The 21,914-nt window shown below is 35.8% G+C and overlaps 1 protein-coding gene and 1 long non-coding RNA gene across 51 annotated transcripts in view; one reads left to right on the plus strand and one right to left on the minus strand.

Moving 5' to 3' along the window:
• The window catches only part of LOC125659436 (leucine-rich repeat-containing protein 15-like), a 615,079-nt gene that overhangs the window by 412,080 nt on the left and 181,085 nt on the right, over positions 1-21,914 (plus strand). For 5 of the 50 annotated variants that reach the window (XM_056149062.1, XM_056149075.1, XM_056149052.1 and 2 more), the window contains one exon: positions 61-207. The exons of 38 other annotated variants lie outside the window; for them this stretch is intronic. In XM_056149062.1, coding sequence (XP_056005037.1) covers positions 61-207 — 147 coding nt within the window. Of the gene's footprint in view, positions 1-60; positions 1,161-1,218; positions 1,377-1,677; positions 1,832-1,935; positions 2,076-6,002; positions 6,650-21,914 lie in introns of those variants that run through there. 7 more of the 50 variants (XM_056149077.1, XM_056149086.1, XM_056149078.1 and 4 more) reach the window with 6 other exon arrangements.
• Positions 314-21,795, minus strand: LOC130050122 (uncharacterized). The gene is made up of 4 exons (XR_008798525.1): positions 21,679-21,795; positions 1,943-2,027; positions 1,197-1,341; positions 314-451 (listed from the first exon to the last, which is right to left on the minus strand). It is a non-coding gene; the product is annotated as an uncharacterized LOC130050122 (long non-coding RNA).

Here is a 21,914-nt window from a genome sequence, read left to right on the forward strand (position 1 = left end):
ATGTTACAAAGAAATAAAGAACACATTTTGTGTACATGTATAAACAATTGATCTATCTAGGTACTACAAATTCAGACTCCACCATCATGACTACCGCCACAGATCCCGCTACAGACTCCCTGACTACCGCCACAGAACCCGCTACAGACTCCCTGACTATCGCCACAGATCCCGCGACAGAGTCCAGTACTACTGCTCGAGACCTTGGTAAAGTATTCACAGAAGCGGCACATTTTCATCAGTATTTAACATAATAGCTACATCCCATCTATTTCATCATTTTCATTTCCGTCTATCAAATATGACGGAATGCATTTAGGAAATTAGGTGAAATATATTCACCAAATCAAAAGAATCCGTCTAAAAATAGAAAGTACGCAATCAGGTGAAATTCGTACAAGTATCCGTCTGGCAAATCAGGCAGACTCCATCGAACAAATAAGGAAGAAATCTAAAAATATAAAAGTAATCTCTCAAATAAATAGGGTTGTGTAAGTACCTTGAACAAATGCGACAGAAAGAAAATTTCTAACAATAGTATAATGAATGTTTATGTACAAGGTATTTTTTGATTGTGCGTGCGCGTAATTTTGTGTCTGGTGAAAAAAGGAAGGATCGACGAGTTGTATTTGTTGTCTACTGAACTGGTACCACACGTGTTACACATCACAACCGTTGATTGAGGTAAGTATGTATTCAATTATTGTCTATAATACTGTACTTTGACCAATTATGAAATTGAAAAAAAGGAAGATGGAATCGGTTCCGAGAAAGAAAAAGACACTCATTACATAGATGCACAGTGTATAAGGTCTGTGCTTTAATGTTTACATAAAACGTTTGTCAGTTCATTCAAGATTCCCATGGAATATTTGTGATTGATTTCAGTAAAACTTTCTCCCATGCTGCTCACATGTTTTTGATTACATATAATGTTTTACTAGTCACAGAAGGAGCAATATCAGCCAATGGTTCTCCGCTTGCTGGACTTGGACAAGCCTTTTTAGTCATTTCACGAATCAATTGGTATCGACTTCTGCTGGGAGGACGGTGAGGTCAGTCTGTGATGGACTGGTGCCTCACCCGGGCGAGAGGTTGACTATCATCCGATTAACACTTCAGAAACCGGAATAACAGATACTTTTCCCAAGCCTTCATGGGTAAAGAAGGTTTTATATCTATCCATACTTAATTACCTTTCAGAATTCTTTCTTATAGTATCCGTTGATTCAAAGTTGCCATCAATCCATCTGTGGGCCCGGATGACAAAAGGATTATGCTAAATGCACCACTGTTGTATATCCGTAAGAGGCAGCCCCTTCGGATGTTTGTAAAGGGCACCTGAATTGAGGAGCAGAATTCAATCAATAATGTTTGTAATTCAATTTTTGCTTCAGTTTTCCTCATTTTCGTGTTGCTGAAAATATTTGCATCTTACAATATTTTCTTTACAAGAAAGCATTCGCTTTTCGCCTATATATATATATGTTTAGAAACATCATTACCGAGAATCATTCATTTTTGTGATGATGTATTTCCGCCAGTTTTCCTGAGATGTCTGAGATATGTAATGATCAATTTATAATGCGCAAAAGGAACATTCTCATGATTAAAAGTAAATCAGCTTGTGTATGCTCTTTAACTCTCATTGGAAATTGCCTTGTGTCTTAATTTCAGTTTAAACGAAGTCATAAGCGAATGAAAGTGAAATTTAAATTTCTAAAATTGAACCAGCTGTGTCCCTTTTATCATACTGTTGTCGGTGATGGAGGTTTTCCATAACGACCAGAACGTGTACTCGTGTCAGCTGATACTTTTCCCATATGACGAAGTGAGTTTTACCTTTTCTAGTTTATCTCATTTGTTGACGTTGAAATACGTAAGGTAAATTAAAATTAAAATTTTCAAATTTTACTAATTTTCCCCATTTAACAGCACTCACGTGTAAACATATCATGGTACCAGTTCAGCCCTCGTCCCTCGGATCATGTGGTGGTCTATGCAGCACCTTCAATGCTGGTGGCGAACTGATTATAGTCAACATGAAGCGACATTAGAAGACACAGACATTTATGGTATATATTCTCAGTTCACCTCTCACAACAGATCATATATTGACATTCTAAAAGTATTTTACAAACTAACAATTGACACCACATAAGGGAATACCGGTATTGTTAACCATACATATATGAAGGAGTCTCCCGACAAATTGAAATACGTCGATAGTGTACGAGCATAATCTCTCCATAAAGATTAGAACTTATAATTCAAACGATTTTATTGTATCACATTATTTTTTTCACTAATCTTTACAATATAGTATGTTTGTCCTTTAAAATGTAGCTTACTAGTGCTTTACAGTGTAGCCTGTTCCTTACAAACTAGTATGTTCTATACAGCATTTTCTTGTTTATGCTTTACAGTGTAGCCTGTTCCTTACAAACTAGTATGTTCTTTACAGCGTATTCCTGTTTATGGTTTACAGTGTAGCTTGTTCCTTACATACTAGTATGTTCTGTACAGTGTATTCATGTTTGTCCTTTACAGTGTAGCCTGTTTCTTACAGATTAGTATGTTCTATAGTGTATTCTTGTTTATGGTTTACAGTGTAGCTTGTTCCTTACATACTAGTATGTTCTGTGCAGCTTCTTCTTGTTTGTCCTTTACATTGTAGCTCTTCATCTTTTGCAGCGGAGACTGATTTACTCTGGTTGTTCCTTAAAATTGCTTCTTCGCTGCAGTGGTTCTTATAGTATAGGCAGAGTTAGTTTGTTCTTTCCAGTTTAGATTGCTTCTCCATTACAGTGTAGTTTGTTTGACATTCATTGTGTAGTTTGTTTGACATTCACTGTGTAGTGTGTTTGACATTCACTGTGTTGTCTGTTTGACATTCACTGTGTTGTCTGTTTGACACTCACTGTGTTGTCTGTTTGACACTCACTGTGTAGTCTGTTTGACACTCACTGTGTAGTGTGTTTGACATTCACTGTGTTGTCTGTTTGACACTCACTGTGTTGTCTGTTTGACACTCACTGTGTAGTGTGTTTGACATTCACTGTGTTGTCTGTTTGACACTCACTGCGTTGTCTGTTTGACACTCACTGTGTTGTCTGTTTGACACTCACTGTGTAGTGTGTTTGACATTCACTGTGTTGTCTGTTTGACATTCACTGTGTAGTGTGTTTGACATTCACTGTGTAGTCTGTTTGACATTCACTGTGTAGTCTGTTTGACATTCACTGTGTTGTCTGTTTAACATTCACTGTGTTGTCTGTTTGACATTCACTGTGTAGTCTGTTTGACATTCACTGCGTAGTCTGTTTGACATTCACTGTGTTGTCTGTTTAACATTCACTGTGTTGTCTAATTGACATTCACTGTGTAGTCTGTTTGACATTCACTGTGTAGTCTGTTTGACATTCACCGTGTTGTCTGTTTGACATTCACTGTGTAGTCTGTTTGACATTCACTGTGTAGTTTGTTTGACATTCACTGTGTTGTCTGTTTGACATTCACTGTGTACTTTGTATGACATTCACTGTGTTGTCTGTTTGACATTCACTTTGTAGTCTGTTTGACATTCACTGTGTATTCTGTTTGACATTCACTGTGTAGTCTGTTTGATATTCACTGTGTTGTCTGTTTGACATTTACTGTGTACTTTGTTTGACATTCACTGTGTTGTCTGTTTGACATTCACTGTGTTGTCTGTTTGACATTCACTGTGTTGTCTGTTTGTCATTCACTGTGTTGTCTGTTTGACATTCACTGTGTACTCTGTTTGACATTCACTGTGTTGTCTATTTGACATTCACTGTGTAGATTGTTTGACATTCACTGTGTAGTCTGTTTGACATTCACTGTGTTGTCTATTTGACATTCACTGTGTTGTCTGTTTGACATTCACTGTGTAGTCTGTTTGACATTCACTGTGTTATCTGTTTGACATTCACTGTGTTGTCTGATTGACATTCACTTTGTTATCTGTTTGACATTCACTGTGTTGTCTATTTGACATTCACTGTGTAGTTTGTTTGACATTCACTATGTAGATTGTTTGACATTCACTGTGTTGTCTATTTGACATTCACTGTGTAGTTTATTTGACATTCACTGTGTAGATTGTTTGACATTCACTGTGTTGTCTATTTGACATTCACTGTGTGGTTTGTTTGATATTCACTGTGTTGTCTGTTTGATATTCACTGTGTAGTTTGTTTGACATTCACTGTGTAGTTTGTTTGACATTCACTGTGTTATCTGTTTGACATTCACTGTGTTGTCTATTTGACATTCACTGTGTTGTCTTTTTGACATTCACTGTGTTGTCTGTTTGACATTCACTGTGTAGTTTGTTTGACATTCACTGTGTTATCTGTTTGACATTCACTGTGTTGTCTATTTGACATTTACTGTGTTGTTTGTTTGACATTCACTGTGTTATCTGTTTGACATTCACTGTGTTGTCTATTTGACATTCACTGTGTAGTCTATTTGACATTCACTGTGTTGTCTGTTTGACATTCACTGTGTAGTCTGTTTGACATTCACTGTGTTGTCTGTTTGACATTCACTGTGTTATCTGTTTGACCTTTAATAGACATTCTCTTTACCCTTTACAGTGTAGTATCTTTGGTTTGGTTTTTTTTTTTGGTTTTTCTTTTTTTTTTACAAATTTAACCTGTTTTGCCAATTACTTCAAATTTACTGTGCGACTACAAATGCCAGAAGTGGTGTAAATCAAATGTAAATTCTAAAATTTCTAAAAAATTTTTAATAAACTTGAAATCGCATAACTTTCTCCAATCAATAATATCAAAACGTATGATCTTTCAACACTTTTACTCTTTGATATCATAAACAGTTGCTTCTTCAACAAAAATGGAAAACGAAAATATTCATATCTAGTGATCAGTCATCCATAAAAAAAAATTTAGACTCTGATTCCATGCACAAGTACTCTGAAGTTGAAATAAAAGATATGCTAGAGTTCCTCGATTACATTATCTTCGTTGTCTTTGGTGATCAGGTCTTCAAACATTTTGTTGGAATTTCCATTGGCAAGAATTGTGCTCCTAGATGTAAAAACCAAATGTAGGTGATAATGAAATATTGCTACATAAATATGGGAAGTTGACGATAGAGAAGTTGAAATCATCCCTTTTGTCATAAAGTTGAGTTGTTAGTTTGTCGTTAATATCAACTTTCAATGAAATCTAAGTATGAGGCGGAAGTGGGCGACTCTGCGGTGTCCTTTATTCGAGTTCACTGGGATATATTGAATCGACATATGAATGAAAACTATCATTGTTAATAAATAATACATCGTCGATATATCTAAATGTCGAATTGAAGGCCACAGCAAGAGAGTTTTTCTTCTCACGAGGAAGTTTTTAAATAAATTCTACTTCAGAAGAATATAAAAACAGGTCAACTAACATTTACGATGTAGCCTGTTTTGTCCTTTATACTCTAGCCTGTTTAGTCCTTTACAGTCTAGCCTGTTTTGTCCTTTACACTCTAGCCTGTTTTGTCTTTTACACTCTAGCCTGTTTTGTCCATTACAGTCTAGCCTGTTTTGTCTTTTACAGTCTAGCCTGTTTTGTCCTTTACAGTCTAGCCTGTTTTGTCCTTTACAGTCTAGCCTGTTTTGTCCTTTATAATCTAGCCTGTTTTGTCCTTTACAGTCTAGCCTGTTTTGTCCTTTACACTCTAGCCTGTTTTGTCCTTTACAGCGTAGTTTGTTTGTTCTCTACATTGAAGCATGTCCGATGTTTACAGGGTAGTGGTGTAGTTTGTTTTTTACAGCATTGTCTTTTTCCCTTACAGTGTAGCCTATCTAATTACAATGAAGCCTATGTGACTTTTACAGCGTGGTCTGGTTTTCCTTTTCATTGTATCCTGTTTATCCTGTACAGCGTATTCTGTTTTATCTTACTACAGTGTAGCCTGCTTATCCTTTAACGTGCATAACTAAGAATTCTGCTTGTCCTTTACAGCGGACTCTCTTTGATATCTACAGTGTCTCCAGGATCGAGTTATGGAACCATGACGTTTAACAGTTTGCGATGCATGCTGATATACCGTCTCCAAAATGCTTATCACGAACCATATGTCAAGAAATAAATCAGAATATTGGAAATGCGCGTCAGATATCAGGCGGTGAACCGGACTTCAATGTCAGAAGAAAAACCACTTCCTGTCCTAGTCAAAGAATCAGTGATCAACTGATGACAAACCGTCTACCTAAACTACAGGCAAGCTCACAAAACTCTCGAGTTAAGAGCATAGTTTTAAACCTTGACTTAGTAACTTTCCGCTGCACATAATCTACGACTGTCCGGTTACCAATGTTTAGTGTGTGATTTTCTACCGTATACTCCTACGATATCCAATGTTCAATACAAGAATATATTTGAAGTGGTCGGTCACAGAGAGTGGAAAACTCACATACTGGTGTACATTTTTAATTTTACAGCCGAAATATGATTACAATATCGTCAACCCGACGTACAACACCACAAAACCAATCATCATTAACAAATGTAACAATGTTTTACTTGATATTGACGCAAACTGCTATCCTAGTTTATACTTTATCATTTTGAAACATATCAAATAAAAATAAATGTTTTATATAATGCAATAAGTGCTATTTTTATCTCCTTTCTTGTGTTGTTTTATGTATACATGATTTTATATTAGCTCACCTGAACTGAGAGCTCGGGTGAGCTTTCCTGATTGAAATTTGTCCCTTTGTCTGTTATCGTTGACGTAAAGTTTTCACGTTTTCATCTTCGTCCTTAAAACCACTTCGCCAATTTCGATTAAACTTGATACAAAATATCGCTTAATAGAGGGGGATTCATGTTTGGTCAAATGAAATATCATGTTCTCTTGCAATGAGAGATGGTCAGCTGGGTGATTTTTAATGTACATTAGGTGGATGTCTTAAAAACTTTGTCAACGGCAATTCATCAAAAATGCCAATATATATATTGTAAAATTTTGTTACATAGTTAGGTTCAAGTTTCTTCAAATCATGACCCTCGGACCAATAATGTAAAGATGAATACAGTTCTTCAAATACCAGTAAAACATTGAAATTTTTCGAAAAGAGGTGATATCTTCAAAATCTTTTTTCAAGATTCAATGAGCCACTGGATATAAAGTACTTTAAGGGTAAAAGAAACTTTTTTTGCTTCAACCTAAAAGTCGGACACCTGCCCAAATGAAATTATTTTTTATGAATATTTGATGTGTCTGAAATCATCTTCTAAGGACCCCGAAGTAATCTTCGAAAGATCCCCGGCAACAGAAAAGTCAATATTTACAACAAAACGTTTTTATATCGCGTGAGCTTCCTTCAAATCATTACCCGTCATCAATAATGGATAGGAGGAGAGATTCTAAATTCTTCATATGAATATAATATGAAAATATTCAAAATCTTCTCCAGAACTACTGAGCAAATTTTAATCAGACTTAGCACTATCCGTGGAATTCAAGTTTTTTCAAGAGAAAGATATTTCAGAAATAGTAAGAATATAGTGATGTATTATGAATACCTTTTTATATAGAACCATTTATTCAATTCAACCAAACTTGGCACAACATATCCTTGGGTAAACTAATTCCAGTTGAAGGGCAACATCTCTATCCCAGATAATAGGAACATTATAGCAACGGCATTGCGAGGTCCGTTAAACATGTTCTTTTCCAGAATCCATGAATGATTTTACTGGAAAAAAATTGAAGGTCATCCCACATTGTAAAGGGAAACAAATAATGATACTGTGGTTTCTTTTAACTGTCGTTTTCTAGAATAATTGTTCTGGTATTATCAAAACGTTTGCTTAGCCTTTCTTATATTTGGTAGAATCGTGTTGATACATGTACCAGCAATAATTTCCGGAATCCAAAAAGGGGACACAATGGGGAAACTTGATATCATTTAGACTTAAGTTTCTGTACACAATAGCATGGAATGAATTAAATGTGGAAACATCTCTATGGGGTGTTTTGTCAATTGTGTTTCAACATTAACCATATTGTCCAGGAAGGGGTCACGATTGAGACGCAACGTTTACAAAGATAGCTTTTCTATTAATCTATTTGAAAAGAGCATTCGCTTTAAATCAGATTGTTGCCCTTTGGATCCAAGTGGGGTTCACAATAGATCTATCCATTTCATGTTATATTATAGAAAAACAAATGGGCAATATTTGTTTGTAAACGAAAACGCCCTACATTGTGAAGAGTATCAATTAATTTTCACTTCTTTGCACCAATTTCTCAAATTATGGCTCCGTTTGCCTGGACAATGATACAAAAATTAATAGCTAAATATCGTGGTAGAGTTTTGGACTGCTTAGCAGATGAGCGATATGGTCCATGGACCTATTGTTGAATTATATCACATAATATATATTGATTGGAAAATCCTCTTTTGTATGTCCTTGTTTATGTTTTCTGTTTAAGTGAAGGATATGATATTAAACTTTGATAACCCAGTAGTGTGATATAGCGTGAGGAAGTATATGAAGATATTTCTATGTTAAAACCTGTAGTGTATATACAAAAGTATGTAAAACCTGTAGTGTATATACAAAAGTATGTTTGCCTATGCGTTATTTAAAAAAATTTAAATGTTAATCGGTAAGAATAACTACAAATGACTATACTTACGGATTTTAAATAAATTCAAAGAGTTGTGCATGGTGCTAATAAAAGTAAAATATATGTATACATATTCGAGATGTGTTTAATGTTAAAATCACCTATATGTATCAAGTACATGTACATCTATATAGCACCCGTGGATCTAGAGGAGGGGGGGGGGGGGGGTCACACACACCCGGAATTTACAAAATTATGAGAAAGGAAAGAGTTTTCATCTCCGTGCGCTAAATAACGAGATCAGTATGAAATCATAAACTTATCATGAAATAATCACGTGCAAGGAATGTATATTCGAATGAAACGTTTGATAGCCTTCTTTTATTTACAAATGACATATTTGCCGGTGATTGATGTAAACAATTCATCTCCGTGTTTAACTATATGTTAAGATTCTTCTCAACAAGATACAGATTCATAGCATTATTTTTACAAAGGTGGGTCACTTCACAATTGTCTAAAGTTTTTAACAAGCAAATCAAATAAAAATCCTACAATATATTCCTTTACCCAATTTTCAAAACACTAAATCATAGAGGGAGGCGTTTCGGCCCCTCGGTCCATGGTTTCATTCATCAGGTCAAGCTTACATTCTTACCATTCAATGTTACCTTAAGAGTTGGGGGTGTGGTTAATCAGCTAATATATCTTACTTTTCATGTGTGAATAACTAATAACTTTAGATACAAGAATAACATCAACATTGTCAATTAAGGGGGTTCATGTCCACCCATCGGTTCTACGTGTCTGATGCAAACCACTGACAAACGGTATGACATGTGTATTTTCAGGAAGTAAATGGTTTTGGTAGAGTTAGGACTGTGATCAGTTATTTCATAATTAGAGATTGACCAAAACGAAATCAGGCAAGGAAATCCCAAGATTATTGAATTAAATCTATTTGCTCTTAGATTAAACCATGTAGGTAGTGAAAGGAGCCCCCTGGCCCCCTTTTTAACATAAACTTCTTCGGTTACTTTTACATGCAAATGCATATACCATGCAAAGTTTTATTCACCACCCCCTCCCCATTAATAGAAGGTAGAGAAAGAGCACCCCATTTCCACCCCACGATTTAACATTTTCAGTTTGGGTTGATTTTGTTGTTTTTTAAAGAGGGAAGTTGGTTTTTATTTCTTGCCAAACGTTCAGGCCCCCTCCTTGCAAAATAATCCTGGATCCGTGCAAAATAGGAATGTGTATATATTATGTCATTTTCTTGCTACATAGGACATTAAACAAGTTGTTTGTAGATACCTAGATTTTCTTGCTACACAGGACATTTTAAAAACAAGTTTTTCGTATATACTTAGATAGTGTTACTATGTTTGAAATTTCACATTGTGTATTGTGTCTACATTACTTAATCAATAAACACTTTTTGTTACAAACTCCCTTGTTTTAGTAGTCATTATGTGAGTATGAAAAAGGAAAGAATTGAGAAGATGGGCACAAAAGAAAATTGGTATCACATCGGTATTTTCTCCCTTTATATAACTGTATAGGAAAACACGTCAATAAAACTCAGTTCATTAAAGCAATGAAAAATAATTAAGTTGGAAATGCATGTTACTTTTTTCGTCTGCCAGTACCGGAAAAAGGGCACAATGGATTACATTTTATCGCTACCCTCATCTGAAAACTAAAGCTGTACTAAATCCCACATATTTGCCACGTGCACGGAAGCAGCATGCGTGCATCAAAGAATCGTCTCTAATAACAACAGGAAATTAGTTCCTTTGATAATATATCTACAAATTATACAAAATAATATTTCTACAAATCATCTAAACTATAATTTCTACAAATCATACAAAATATTTTTTTAATTATACAAAATAATATTTCTGCAATTATACAAAAAAGTCTACAAATTATACAAAATGACATATCTATGAAACATTCAAAATGATATTTCTATAAATTATACCTAGAGTCCCTAAAAAGTACGCTGTGTACAACAATCGTTGTACAAGAGAACAACGTGAAAAGGGAAAAAGCATTTAGTACATGTAACATTGAGCAGCAATAGATTGGATAATCACGGATGTGATGCCTTTAAGGAAACAATATCTTCACGACACATGAAGTGAAAAACTCTTGGAACTGCAATTTTTCATATTCAAATCTGAAGTTTGACTGTAATAAATAAAATGTAGTAAAACTTACGTGTCTTTGCTTATTATTGTATTATGACATACATAAGAATAAATTCTACTCAGCGTCTACATCTGACTCCAAATCGAAGAGAAATGCTGAGAGGGCTGACTTCAATAGTTTTAATTTAACAAACTTTTAGAAGATGACGAACGGTAAATTACGTGGTTCTTATCGTTCAAAATACTCCTGCTGCTGTGTACAAGAAATCGATCATTTAATAGTAAAGCTCAGAGAAAAGACAAGGACTCTAATGACTCAGCATGCTTTGTTTACAAATATTCCTATACCCATTTATCGGGTAATTTTCGCGGGCTGGAAAAGTTGGTTTTTTTGGCAGGCTATGAAAATGCACCAAAATTAAAACGCCAAGATTTCAAACTACTCTTTTTTGAGAAAACTGGCAAAATATTCAGGACATCAAAATAAACGAATAGAGATTGGCAACCATTTTGGTATACATCATTAAAGTACAGTCGCTGTAGCATTTCATAGGACTGTGCATGCGTCAGCTAGTTATAAAAAAGCTGATTTTTTACAAAGCAAACTATTTTAAAATGCTTAAATTCTAGAAAGGAAATACAAGTAGATTTAAACTCCAATATTATCTCATAATAAGAAGGTTAAGATTGAGAAGTTAACATATTCCGTACAGCCTAAGGAAGCCACCTCCCAGCACCACAAGCCAGGCCCTGACCTGGAACCCGCAGGGCAAGAGAAAGGGGGACTTCCAAGAAACACCTGGAGGCGTGACTCAGAGGCAGAACTGAAAGCGCAGGACATGACCTGGCACGACGCCGCAAAAGCAGCCCAGAATCGTGGACGTTGGAGGACTGTCGTCGATGGCTTATGTTCCTCACGGAACGACAGGCCTAAGTAAGTAAGTACAGCCTACTCTCTCCAGAAGTAGCTCGGATGGTAAGGGACAAAACTTTAAAACACACACACACACACAGAGAGAGAGAGAGAGAGAGAGAGAGAGAGAGAGAGAGAGAAAATTCTCCTACGGCTAGCATGCGGTTAAATGGATTTCATGTTATATGGCAATTCGACTACCTCTCCGATTTTCTTAATGCTAACAAGGACTCCCATAGACTGTTGAACCTCGACATGACTGCTCCTCCCTCACAGGGCAGAGACAACCAGGAAGTCATGGAAGACTGACCTGGCTACTGAGGAGAGGCGTGGTCCCACATGAAAGTGGTGGCCCTTAATTCAGCTGGCAACACAGACGGTGCACTGCTTTGCTGAGAATATAGCTCTAAAGCATCAAACAGTGGTGTCAAAAATAAAATTCGCTCTAAAGCATGGCTGCTTACTAGATGAGGGCACTGTCGACCAACGCTGTATTCCTGAGACATGTGGGATAAACCTTCCAATGCATCACACATTAGGGGATGAGTACATCCAAGTTAGGGCATGTATGTCGAAATGTCTGTAAGAATGGCCCTGAGGTAAGGGAAGTAACCCTTAATCTAGAGAGCACTGTTGGTAAATCTGCAGATTCCTTCCACAATAATAGGTTTCTGGGGAAAAAGCCCTAGTCATTATATTAATATGACACTCATCAGTAATACCTGCGAAGAGCAGAACGTCTATAAAAACACGATTGTCCGAGAACATCTGAACGTTCATAAAACACTAATGTCCGATAAAGGCATTGATAATTGAGAGCATCAAAACATCCATAAAAATATTGATTTTTGAGAGCATCAAAACATTCATAAAAGCATTCACGTTTGTTTCAAAACGTCAATAAAAACACTAATGTCAGAAATCGCCAGAACGTCAATACAAACGCTAATGTCAGAAATTTTAAAAGAACGTCAATAAAACACTAATGTCAGAGATTATCAGAACGTCAATAAAACACCAATGCCAGATATTATCAGAACGTCAATAAAACACTAATGTCAGAGATTATCAGAACGTCAATAAAACACTACTGTCAGAGATCATCAGAACGTCAATAAAACACTAATGTCAGAAATCATCAGAACGTCAATAAAACACTAATGTCAGAGATTATCAGAACGTCAATAAAACACTAATGTCAGAGATCATCAGAACGTCAATAAAACACTAATGTCAGAAATCATCAGAACGTTAATAAAACACTAATGTCAGAGATTATCAGAACGTCAATAAAGCACTAATATCAGAGACCATCAGAACGTCAATAAAACACTAATGTCAGAGACCATCAGAACGTCAATAAAACACTAATGTCAGAGATCATCAGAACGTCAATAAAACACTAATGTCAGAAATCTCCAGAACGTCAATAAAACACTAATGTCAGAAATTTTAAAAGAAAGTCAATAAAAACACTAATGTCAGAGATCATCAGAACGTCAATAAAACACTAATATCAGAGATTATCAGAACGTCAATAAAACACTAATGTCAGATACCATCAGAACGTCAATAAAACACTAATGTCAGAGATCATCAGAACGTCAATAAAACACTAATGTCAGAAATCTCCAGAACGTCAATAAAACACTAATGTCAGAAATTTTAAAAGAAAGTCAATAAAAACACTAATGTCAGAGATCATCAGAACGTTAATAAAGCACTAATATCAGAGACCATCAGAACGTCAATAAAACACTAATGTCAGAGACCATCAGAACGTCAATAAAACACTAATGTCAGAGATCATCAGAACGTCAATAAAACACTAATGTCAGAAATCTCCAGAACGTCAATAAAACACTAATGTCAGAAATTTTAAAAGAAAGTCAATAAAAACACTAATGTCAGAGATCATCAGAACGTCAATAAAAACACTAATATCAGAGATCATCAGAACGTCAATAAAACACTAATGTCAGAAATCTCCAGAACGTCAATAAAACACTAATGTCAGAAATTTTAAAAGAAAGTCAATAAAACACTAATGTCAGAGATCATCAGAACGTCAATAAAAACACTAATATCAGAGACCATCAGAACGTCAATAAAACACTAATGTCAGAGATCATCAGAACGTCAATAAAACACTAATGTCAGAGAACATCAGAAGGTCAATAAAGCACTAATGTCAGAAATTGCCAGAACGTCAATAAAACACTAATGTCAGAAATTGCCAGAACGTCGATAAAAACGCTAATGTTAGAGAACATTTTCCTCATTTCCTCTTCTTCTTTTCTCTTAATTTCTGTACCCCTGGGCTGGGTTTCACAAAACTATCTTAAGATAGACAGATCATAAAAGTAACTTAAAGAGATTCGCACCTGAGATTTGGAGTAATGTCAATTTTTTAGGAAGTATATTTTTGATTTCCATACTGAAGGAGAATTAGGAAATTAAAAAGAAAAACTGGGCTCGCAACGCTTGTATATTGAGCTACAGTGTTCTAAACATGACCTTTTTGCACTTAAAGACCCAACTTTAAGTTAACGCCCCCAAATTTTACCTGTGTCATGATCAATGATAAGCCGCCGGTCAATCAAACTTTTAACAATAGAGCTTACATGTAGGTTGATTGACGTTTGCAGAGACCATGGTCTACAGCTACCTGAGAAAGATGTTTTGGTAACAATCATGGCTAAAGATGACCGGCAGTCTTCAGATCTCGAGGAAAGCCCCGGTATACCTGAGTTTTGATAGCATTGACTCGCACCTAGAATATTTTAATTTCTAACGTCCCCTATACAATGCAATTTATCATCGTATTTTCTCTCTCCATCTTTATACATGTATTATAGATTAAACAATCAGAAATCAAACAATAATAATAATAAAAAACAAAAAAACAAACAAAAATAAGTTATTGGAATATTTTCTATTAATGATTTATTGTGGCTTTATATTTATAAAAACATGAACAATTCTTTATTGGCGCAGCACATCAACATGTATAATGGCTACATGTATATTGCCCATGCGTAAAACTGTTACAGTAGTTTAAAAAATGCTTCTGTTTGAAATACCACATGGATTATAAATTACACAATCAGAAATCAAACAACAGTAAAAAAGCATAAATAAGTTATTGAGATATTTCTATTAATAATTTATCACGGCTTTATATTTAGAGAGAGAGAGAGAGAGAGAGAGAGAGAGAGAGAGAGAGAGAGTTACTGAGATATTTCTATTTATAATTTATCACGGCTTTATATTTATAGAGAGAGAGAGTGAGTTATTGAGATATTTCTATTTATAATTTATCACGGTTTTATATTTATAAAGATAGAGAGAGAGAGAGAGAGAGAGAGAGAGAGAGAGAGAGAGAGAGAGAGAGAGTTAGTTATTGAGCTATTTATAATTTATCACGGTTTTATGTTTATAAAGAGAGAGAGAGAGAGAGAGAGAGAGAGAGAGAAATGTGTAAAACTGTAGCAATAATATAGATGAAATAATATGGCATGGCAATAGTGTTGCATACGTATGACAATAATTACTCATTTAGTCAATGATTGAGAGTAAGGGAGAGAGAGAGAAGGGGGGGGGGAGTAGACTACCTATATGTCAGCTTCTGTTTGGGATGCCATCGTTACACAAACACTACGTCCACAGAAACCCGAGAGAGAGAGAGAGAGAGAGAGAGAGAGAGAGAGAGAGAGAGAGAGGAGACTTCGTGTCAGCTTCTGTTTGGGATACCACCATTACGCAAACACTACAGCTACAGAAACCCTACAGACGGCCCATATTGAGGGGTATCTTGACCATTCTTCATTTGGTTGTACATGTACACAGATCTACTTGGATTTATTCATTCTCTCGAAACATGGATATTTTACCTACTTCACCCACGACACCGCGAACTCCCAGGACACCAGGAAGTGCCTGGAAACGCCGGGTAATATTAAATTTCGGAAATTATTTATATACGATATAATTATAACAATTTAATTAGAAGTTTTAAAAAGCAAAGGTTTAGAAATGGGCTAAACCTGTCATTTGCAATACATAAATATGACCAAGTTTGAAGGTTTACGGGAAATAGAAATGCGGTATGCATGTAGGTAGAAATTTTAATTTTTTTTTTTTTTTTTTTTTTGCACAAATCAAGACACTAAGCATAATTTGTAATAACCTGAGAAATTTTCTGTGTATATCATAAAAATATACACAACAACCGATCTCTTGGCCAGGTAAATTCCAGGTAAATAACATTGACCATGGATAAGCTCCGCCCACATTCAGTCATCCGTGGAGCAACCGTACGGTGTTTTTTTGGGGGGGGGGGGGGGGGTTGTTTAAGATTTATTCAATTAAACTTGATTTCTCTGTTGGTGTCAACACAACATAAACAACACAAACCAATCATTACATAAAGTAGATACATAATCATGTCTTCTTACACTGCTGATAAAAAAATAATAATACTAGTAATGGAAATAAATAATGACCTTTTTGCACTTGATATTCGAAAAACTTCATGATATCAAACTTGAGAGTTTATAAGGACATATTAGAAGTAATGTAATGTCAATTTCTGAAATTTACATAATTCTCAAGGTCTGGTCTTAAAATTTAAAATGGAACTTTAAAAAGTGGGGGTTGGAGGTCAGTTTTTTAAATATTTGTCGAAGATACAGAATTTTTATACCAAATTTCGAGTAAATCACTTAAAACTGTTTTAAGAATCGGTATTCTGTTTGGAAAAATATATCAACCAAGTTAATAAATTTACAACATTTGAACTAGTTCCAAGTCTCACTTACCTGTGTCATAATTCATAAAACTGAAATACACGTATAGGAGTATAAAAATAGACGATACATTGGATGAAACAGAAACTGTAATATGTAGATTCAGAACATTTTGATTAATGAATCATTCCGCCACAAAATATAGTCCCTCCCAAACCCTTTCAAAATTTGAATTGACACCAAATTTTTCAACTGGATAGGGTTCAGGAATAGATAGATATGTACTATGTTTGCACCAATGGGATCAGTTTTGAACCAGTAAATACTTAGATGTAGCATACTGCGCAGTTGTGCTCAAAAGCTCAGGAGCTAACTTCCTTAAGATCTGACTTATGACAATCATAAGATACGACAGTTCCGTTTCACAAAACTATCTTAACTTCAAGAAATCTTAAGATAGATCTTAGGACGTTGTTATATTCCTTTGATTGTAAAATACTGTGTTTCTTTTATCATCTTTTAACTGCATGAATGAATTTAAATGTTACATGAAAGATTTAAGTATATAAGAATATAAATTGAAGTATCACGATTTGAGTAATTTGTAATGATTTAATGTATTTATAAGATTTAATACATTGTATTTCTTTTATTTGAAAAGTTACGCTCGGTATGTACCATTTGATTACAGACATTAATTGTGATACAAAGAGAAATTATTAAATGATGTTTTATAAAAACGTCTATACCAAAACACTAAAATTGAAACTCTGATACATATAAAGCCTTCCTACGTGAAAAGGCCAATTACTGAATAAAACGAAAAAGTACGAGAACTACCAAAGATAACATCATTTAATTTTACATGTACGGTTTTTCATTGGTTGAAAAATTATTGGAATATCGTATTCAACGGGAAAAAATGGCCGAAACTACTTTCTATTGGAATGTTGGGGATTCCTCTGGATGCTTTGTATTTATATATAGATTAGACAGAACCGACAATTTGTAACTCGTGTATTTATTGAAATAATTTTATACTTGACCAAGATACAGCTATATGGATACTTAAGAATTAGAGAAACACAAAAATCGCCGCATTTCTAAGATGTATCAGTAAATACCAGCATTTCTCAGCATACATGTATCAACATGATTTTTTGTACCAACAGTAAAAATATCAGTAATCATGAGAGCTTAGCTGCGTCAACAACACAATAACAGTAGGCAGCACACTTCCCGTCCAATAGTGCGAGTACTCTAGGTAATTTAAGTATCACGTATGCGCCTGGATCTCAAAAAATCGGTCTTTCTCGGTAGTTTAGAACATTCGAACATCGGTATTGATACGATACCCTCAATCAAATAAACAAATTATAACAATAACAACGATAATTGATATAAGAAAAAAGAAAGAAAAGAATTACTCTACTTTAAATCACCTTATTTAGACCCTTTATAATTGTCCATGGAATATAGATTTCGATTTAAACATATTAATATGTTGTACGGTGTGACCGTTGAGACGAGCGAAGCCCATTAAATTAACATCTTGAAACACGACATTTATCCGCCTCTTCATTTAACGCGGGAAATATAACGCGCTTGGTGTAAACAGTTACAAATTGCAGGCCTGTACCCAGACTTTTTCAATGGGGGTGCATAAATTTACGGCGAGTGGTTTGGGGGCCGCTTAAGGCCCCCAAGCGGGTCCAGGGCGAAGCAGAAGCAGAAGCGAAATAGAGAAAAATAAGGGTAAAAATGCTCTATCCTGGATGCAATTTTTGCTTTTTATTTACTTATTTAATACTCATAAATATGAAAGGTGAAACATACTAAAATTGGTCATATGTAAGGAAATGCTGGTCAATAACGTGTTCTTGTCTAATGAAAGTTATTCATTAATTATATGAAGTTGGACTTTCAGTTTTGCTTTTATTTGCTTAATATCCCCTAGCAGGTACCAATGATCACTTCTTTAAATTCATTCACAGAGCCAAGATGCAAAATATGAAGTAAAACATGTATACATGTTAACATTTTTATTCAAACTTTGTTTCAAGAAATGGTAATGAAAGGTGAACAAAACTTCAAACTACAACACAGTACTAAGTCCAAAAAATAAAAGTAGATTTTAGTCATAAATTACAGACAGCATTTATAAAGGGCACTGCTAGAAGTTCTTAAGGCAAAAAAAAAAAATTGCGTGTCCAGTTATGATGGTTATATGCAAAAAATAAAGTGCACCGCCACGGCACATGATACGCCCGTCACATATTGTTAACAGTATAGATTGTACCCATTAAAACATTTTTTTATATCACCTTAATTAAATGTCACAGTGACCTTAAAGTAGGATGCGACACACCTTCTACCTAAGATGCATTAGTTGACCAATTTTGGTGATTCTAGGTCTAATAGTTTTCAAGTTATGAGCCGGACAAGTTTTTGCCATATATGGCCATATCTTCTTAATGAAAAGTCACAGTGACCTGGTTTTAATGTGCGACACACCTTCTACCCAAGATGTATCTACAGACAAAGTTTGATGATTCTAGGCCTTGTAGTATTTAAGTTATGGGTCGGACACGAAAAAGCTAACAGACGGACGGACAGACGGATATCTTCTTAATGAAAAGTCACAGTGACCTGGTTTTCATGTGTGAAACACCTTCTACCCAAGATGTATCTACAGACAAAGTTTGATGATTCTAGGCCTTGTAGTATTTAAGTTACGGGTCGGACACGAAAAAGCTAACAGACGGACGGACAGACGGACGGACATGAACGCCATACCATAATACGTCCCGTCTTAAGACGGGCGTATAAAAAGAGATGGTAGGTTGAAAGGTTTTTTTTAATTTCTATGTTCCAACATTTGATCCCTGGGTCGTAAATTAAAGTTTTATTGATCTCCATATGTACGTATGTCCAGCTAAACTGTGATGAGCTGCATCCCGCATCATACAAGGTATTTTTAGATTTGTCAGATGTTCACTGATTGATAATAAGTTCAGTTTTAGTGCAATGACAGACAACACAATACATTTGTACGTTTCCGAAAAGCATTACTCTTTTTAAATTTTGTATGCAGTTTAATTGTGATGAGTCCGACTCGTACTTCTGAAGACATACTTTAAAGCATTATTGATATTACCTGTGTACTACAACTGCATGCAGTCACACTAAAACTCAGCTAGATCAAATCGATCTTTGAAACGATGCATTTGTCCCAGAATGTCTGCAAAACATACCACTGATCAAGACTCAATTCGTTTAAAAAAGAAACCGAAACCGGATACGATGTTAACCGTCAATCGGAACTCCTCGAATGTCTCGCGCACTCGACATATGTCGAGTGCGCGAGACATTCGAGGAGTTCCGATTGTGTTAACCGTATTTCTTTACGCATAGGCAATATGTATTGAATTTATTTCGTGACAACTCAACTGTATGACAAACGGGATGATTTCAGCTTCTCCATCGTCAACTTCCCACATTTATGTAGCAATATTCCATTATCACCTGCATATGGCGTTTATATATCTCAACTGATTCGATATGCAAGAGCTTGTTCTGGGTATAGTCAGTTTTTAAATCGAGGTAAGCTACTGACAAACAAGTTGATGGTACAGGGATATCAACAGTCTCGATTGAAGTCAGCATTTCGCAAATTCTATGGTCGTTATAACGATCTAGTTCGTCAATACAACCTCGCATTGGGTCAAATGCTGTCTGACGTGTTTCATACCGATTGTTAAGCCGTTCTTGGTACACTGATTTTGACTGCGGATAACTCCGTTTACCTGATCAGGATATGGGGCTCACGGCGGGTGTGACCGGTCAACAGGGGATGCTTACTCCTCCTAGGCACCTGATCCCACCTCTGGTATGTCCAGGGGTCCGTGTTTGCTCAACTATCTATGTTGTATTGCTTGTAGGAGTTATGAGATTGATCACTGTTCGTTATCTTCCCCTTGCATTCCTTACTGTGGAAGTAAAAGCTAGGGATTTTAGAAAATATTTGACTTTAATAGTGCTTGATGATTTACACAGCCGACTTTAATAGTGCTTAATGGTTTTCACAGGGGGGGGGGGGGGTGCGTTCGCACCCCCCGCACCCCCCCCCCCCCCTCGGTACGGGCCTGAATTGTGACGTCATATTAGCTGCAATGTTTTTTCTTCTCTCAAACCAAGCAAAAACAAAACGTTTGAAGCTATGAGAAAGCTTGTCTGGAATTTAAAAACGTTAATTATACTTTCTAAACAATCTAATTATTTTAATTACGGGATTGTCAATGAAGTATACCGCAGTGACGGCGACATTTTTCCGGAGGCATTATGGGTAGTCCCCATCATTTTTCAGCTGATGAAGAGCAAACCACGTGACTCAATTGCGTAATCATTGGAGCGAGGTCGTCGCGACGCGAGCGCCGCTCGCTATAAAAAATATGCTGCACATATTATGAATGAAACTATCGTCCGTGAAAAAACCGTGACTCTCCGTGGATACACCGTGTTCCGCGGAGGGCTCTCGGATTCAAAGCTGACGCAGAAATTGCAACTTCAAAGGCCCACGGTGAAGCATGGATTTTTAGTCCACGGAGCCCCGTGTTTTTCGGGGAATACTCGTGGATTGTACTGTAGTCTCGATTTATAACTTTTAACCCTTGACCTTTCGCCTTTTGATCTGAAAAACAATAGGGGTCCTCTTCTACTAATAACCAACCCACATATGAAATATAATTACAATCAAGTGAATGGTTCTCAAGATATTGAGTAGACAACATGTGGTCTACCGACCGACTTACATGTACCAACCGACAGGTGCAAAACAATATGCCCCTATTCTTTGAAGGGGGGCATAATTGACAGACTCATTGCAAAACCAACAGAATACATTGCAAAACGAAAGATGCAAAACAAAACCAATAGTCTTTAACAAAATTGACGCTGGGTGGCGTGCATAGAAGACTTCATGTTATACGAAATTGAATGTCAATTTCATTAGTATTGCCATATAAGGAAATACACTGGTAAATGTAAATATTATCGGAATTAACGTTAGATGGCGCATGAGTCTTTATGATGGTGGTGTAGATTTATAGTGCAGAGGTGTTACTTCAAGAGTGTCCGACTGTTGAGCGTGTCAGTAAGTGATGTAGGTATGGACGTGTATTGAGTATGGATGTGACGCAGCGTATTTATGAGACATTTGACAATTGCAAATTCTGACCTGACATAGTGCCAACGCCACACAAACCATTTCGATGATAGAGGATGATGAAGCAGAGAGTGAGAGAAGATGCAACCAAATGCAAATGGCCGATTCCTACCCCAACTGGGGCATCTCTAAAATAAGATACGGAGTTCGAGCCAAGAGCAATTAGTGCCACTTAGATATACATATGTAGTTAGTATATCCTGTGGATATGTGATCAAGTTTAATATTGCTGGTACGATAGAGTTAAT

This window comes from Ostrea edulis, chromosome 9 (genome assembly GCF_947568905.1).
Source record: "Ostrea edulis chromosome 9, xbOstEdul1.1, whole genome shotgun sequence".
Taxonomy (NCBI): Eukaryota; Metazoa; Mollusca; class Bivalvia; order Ostreida; family Ostreidae; genus Ostrea; species Ostrea edulis.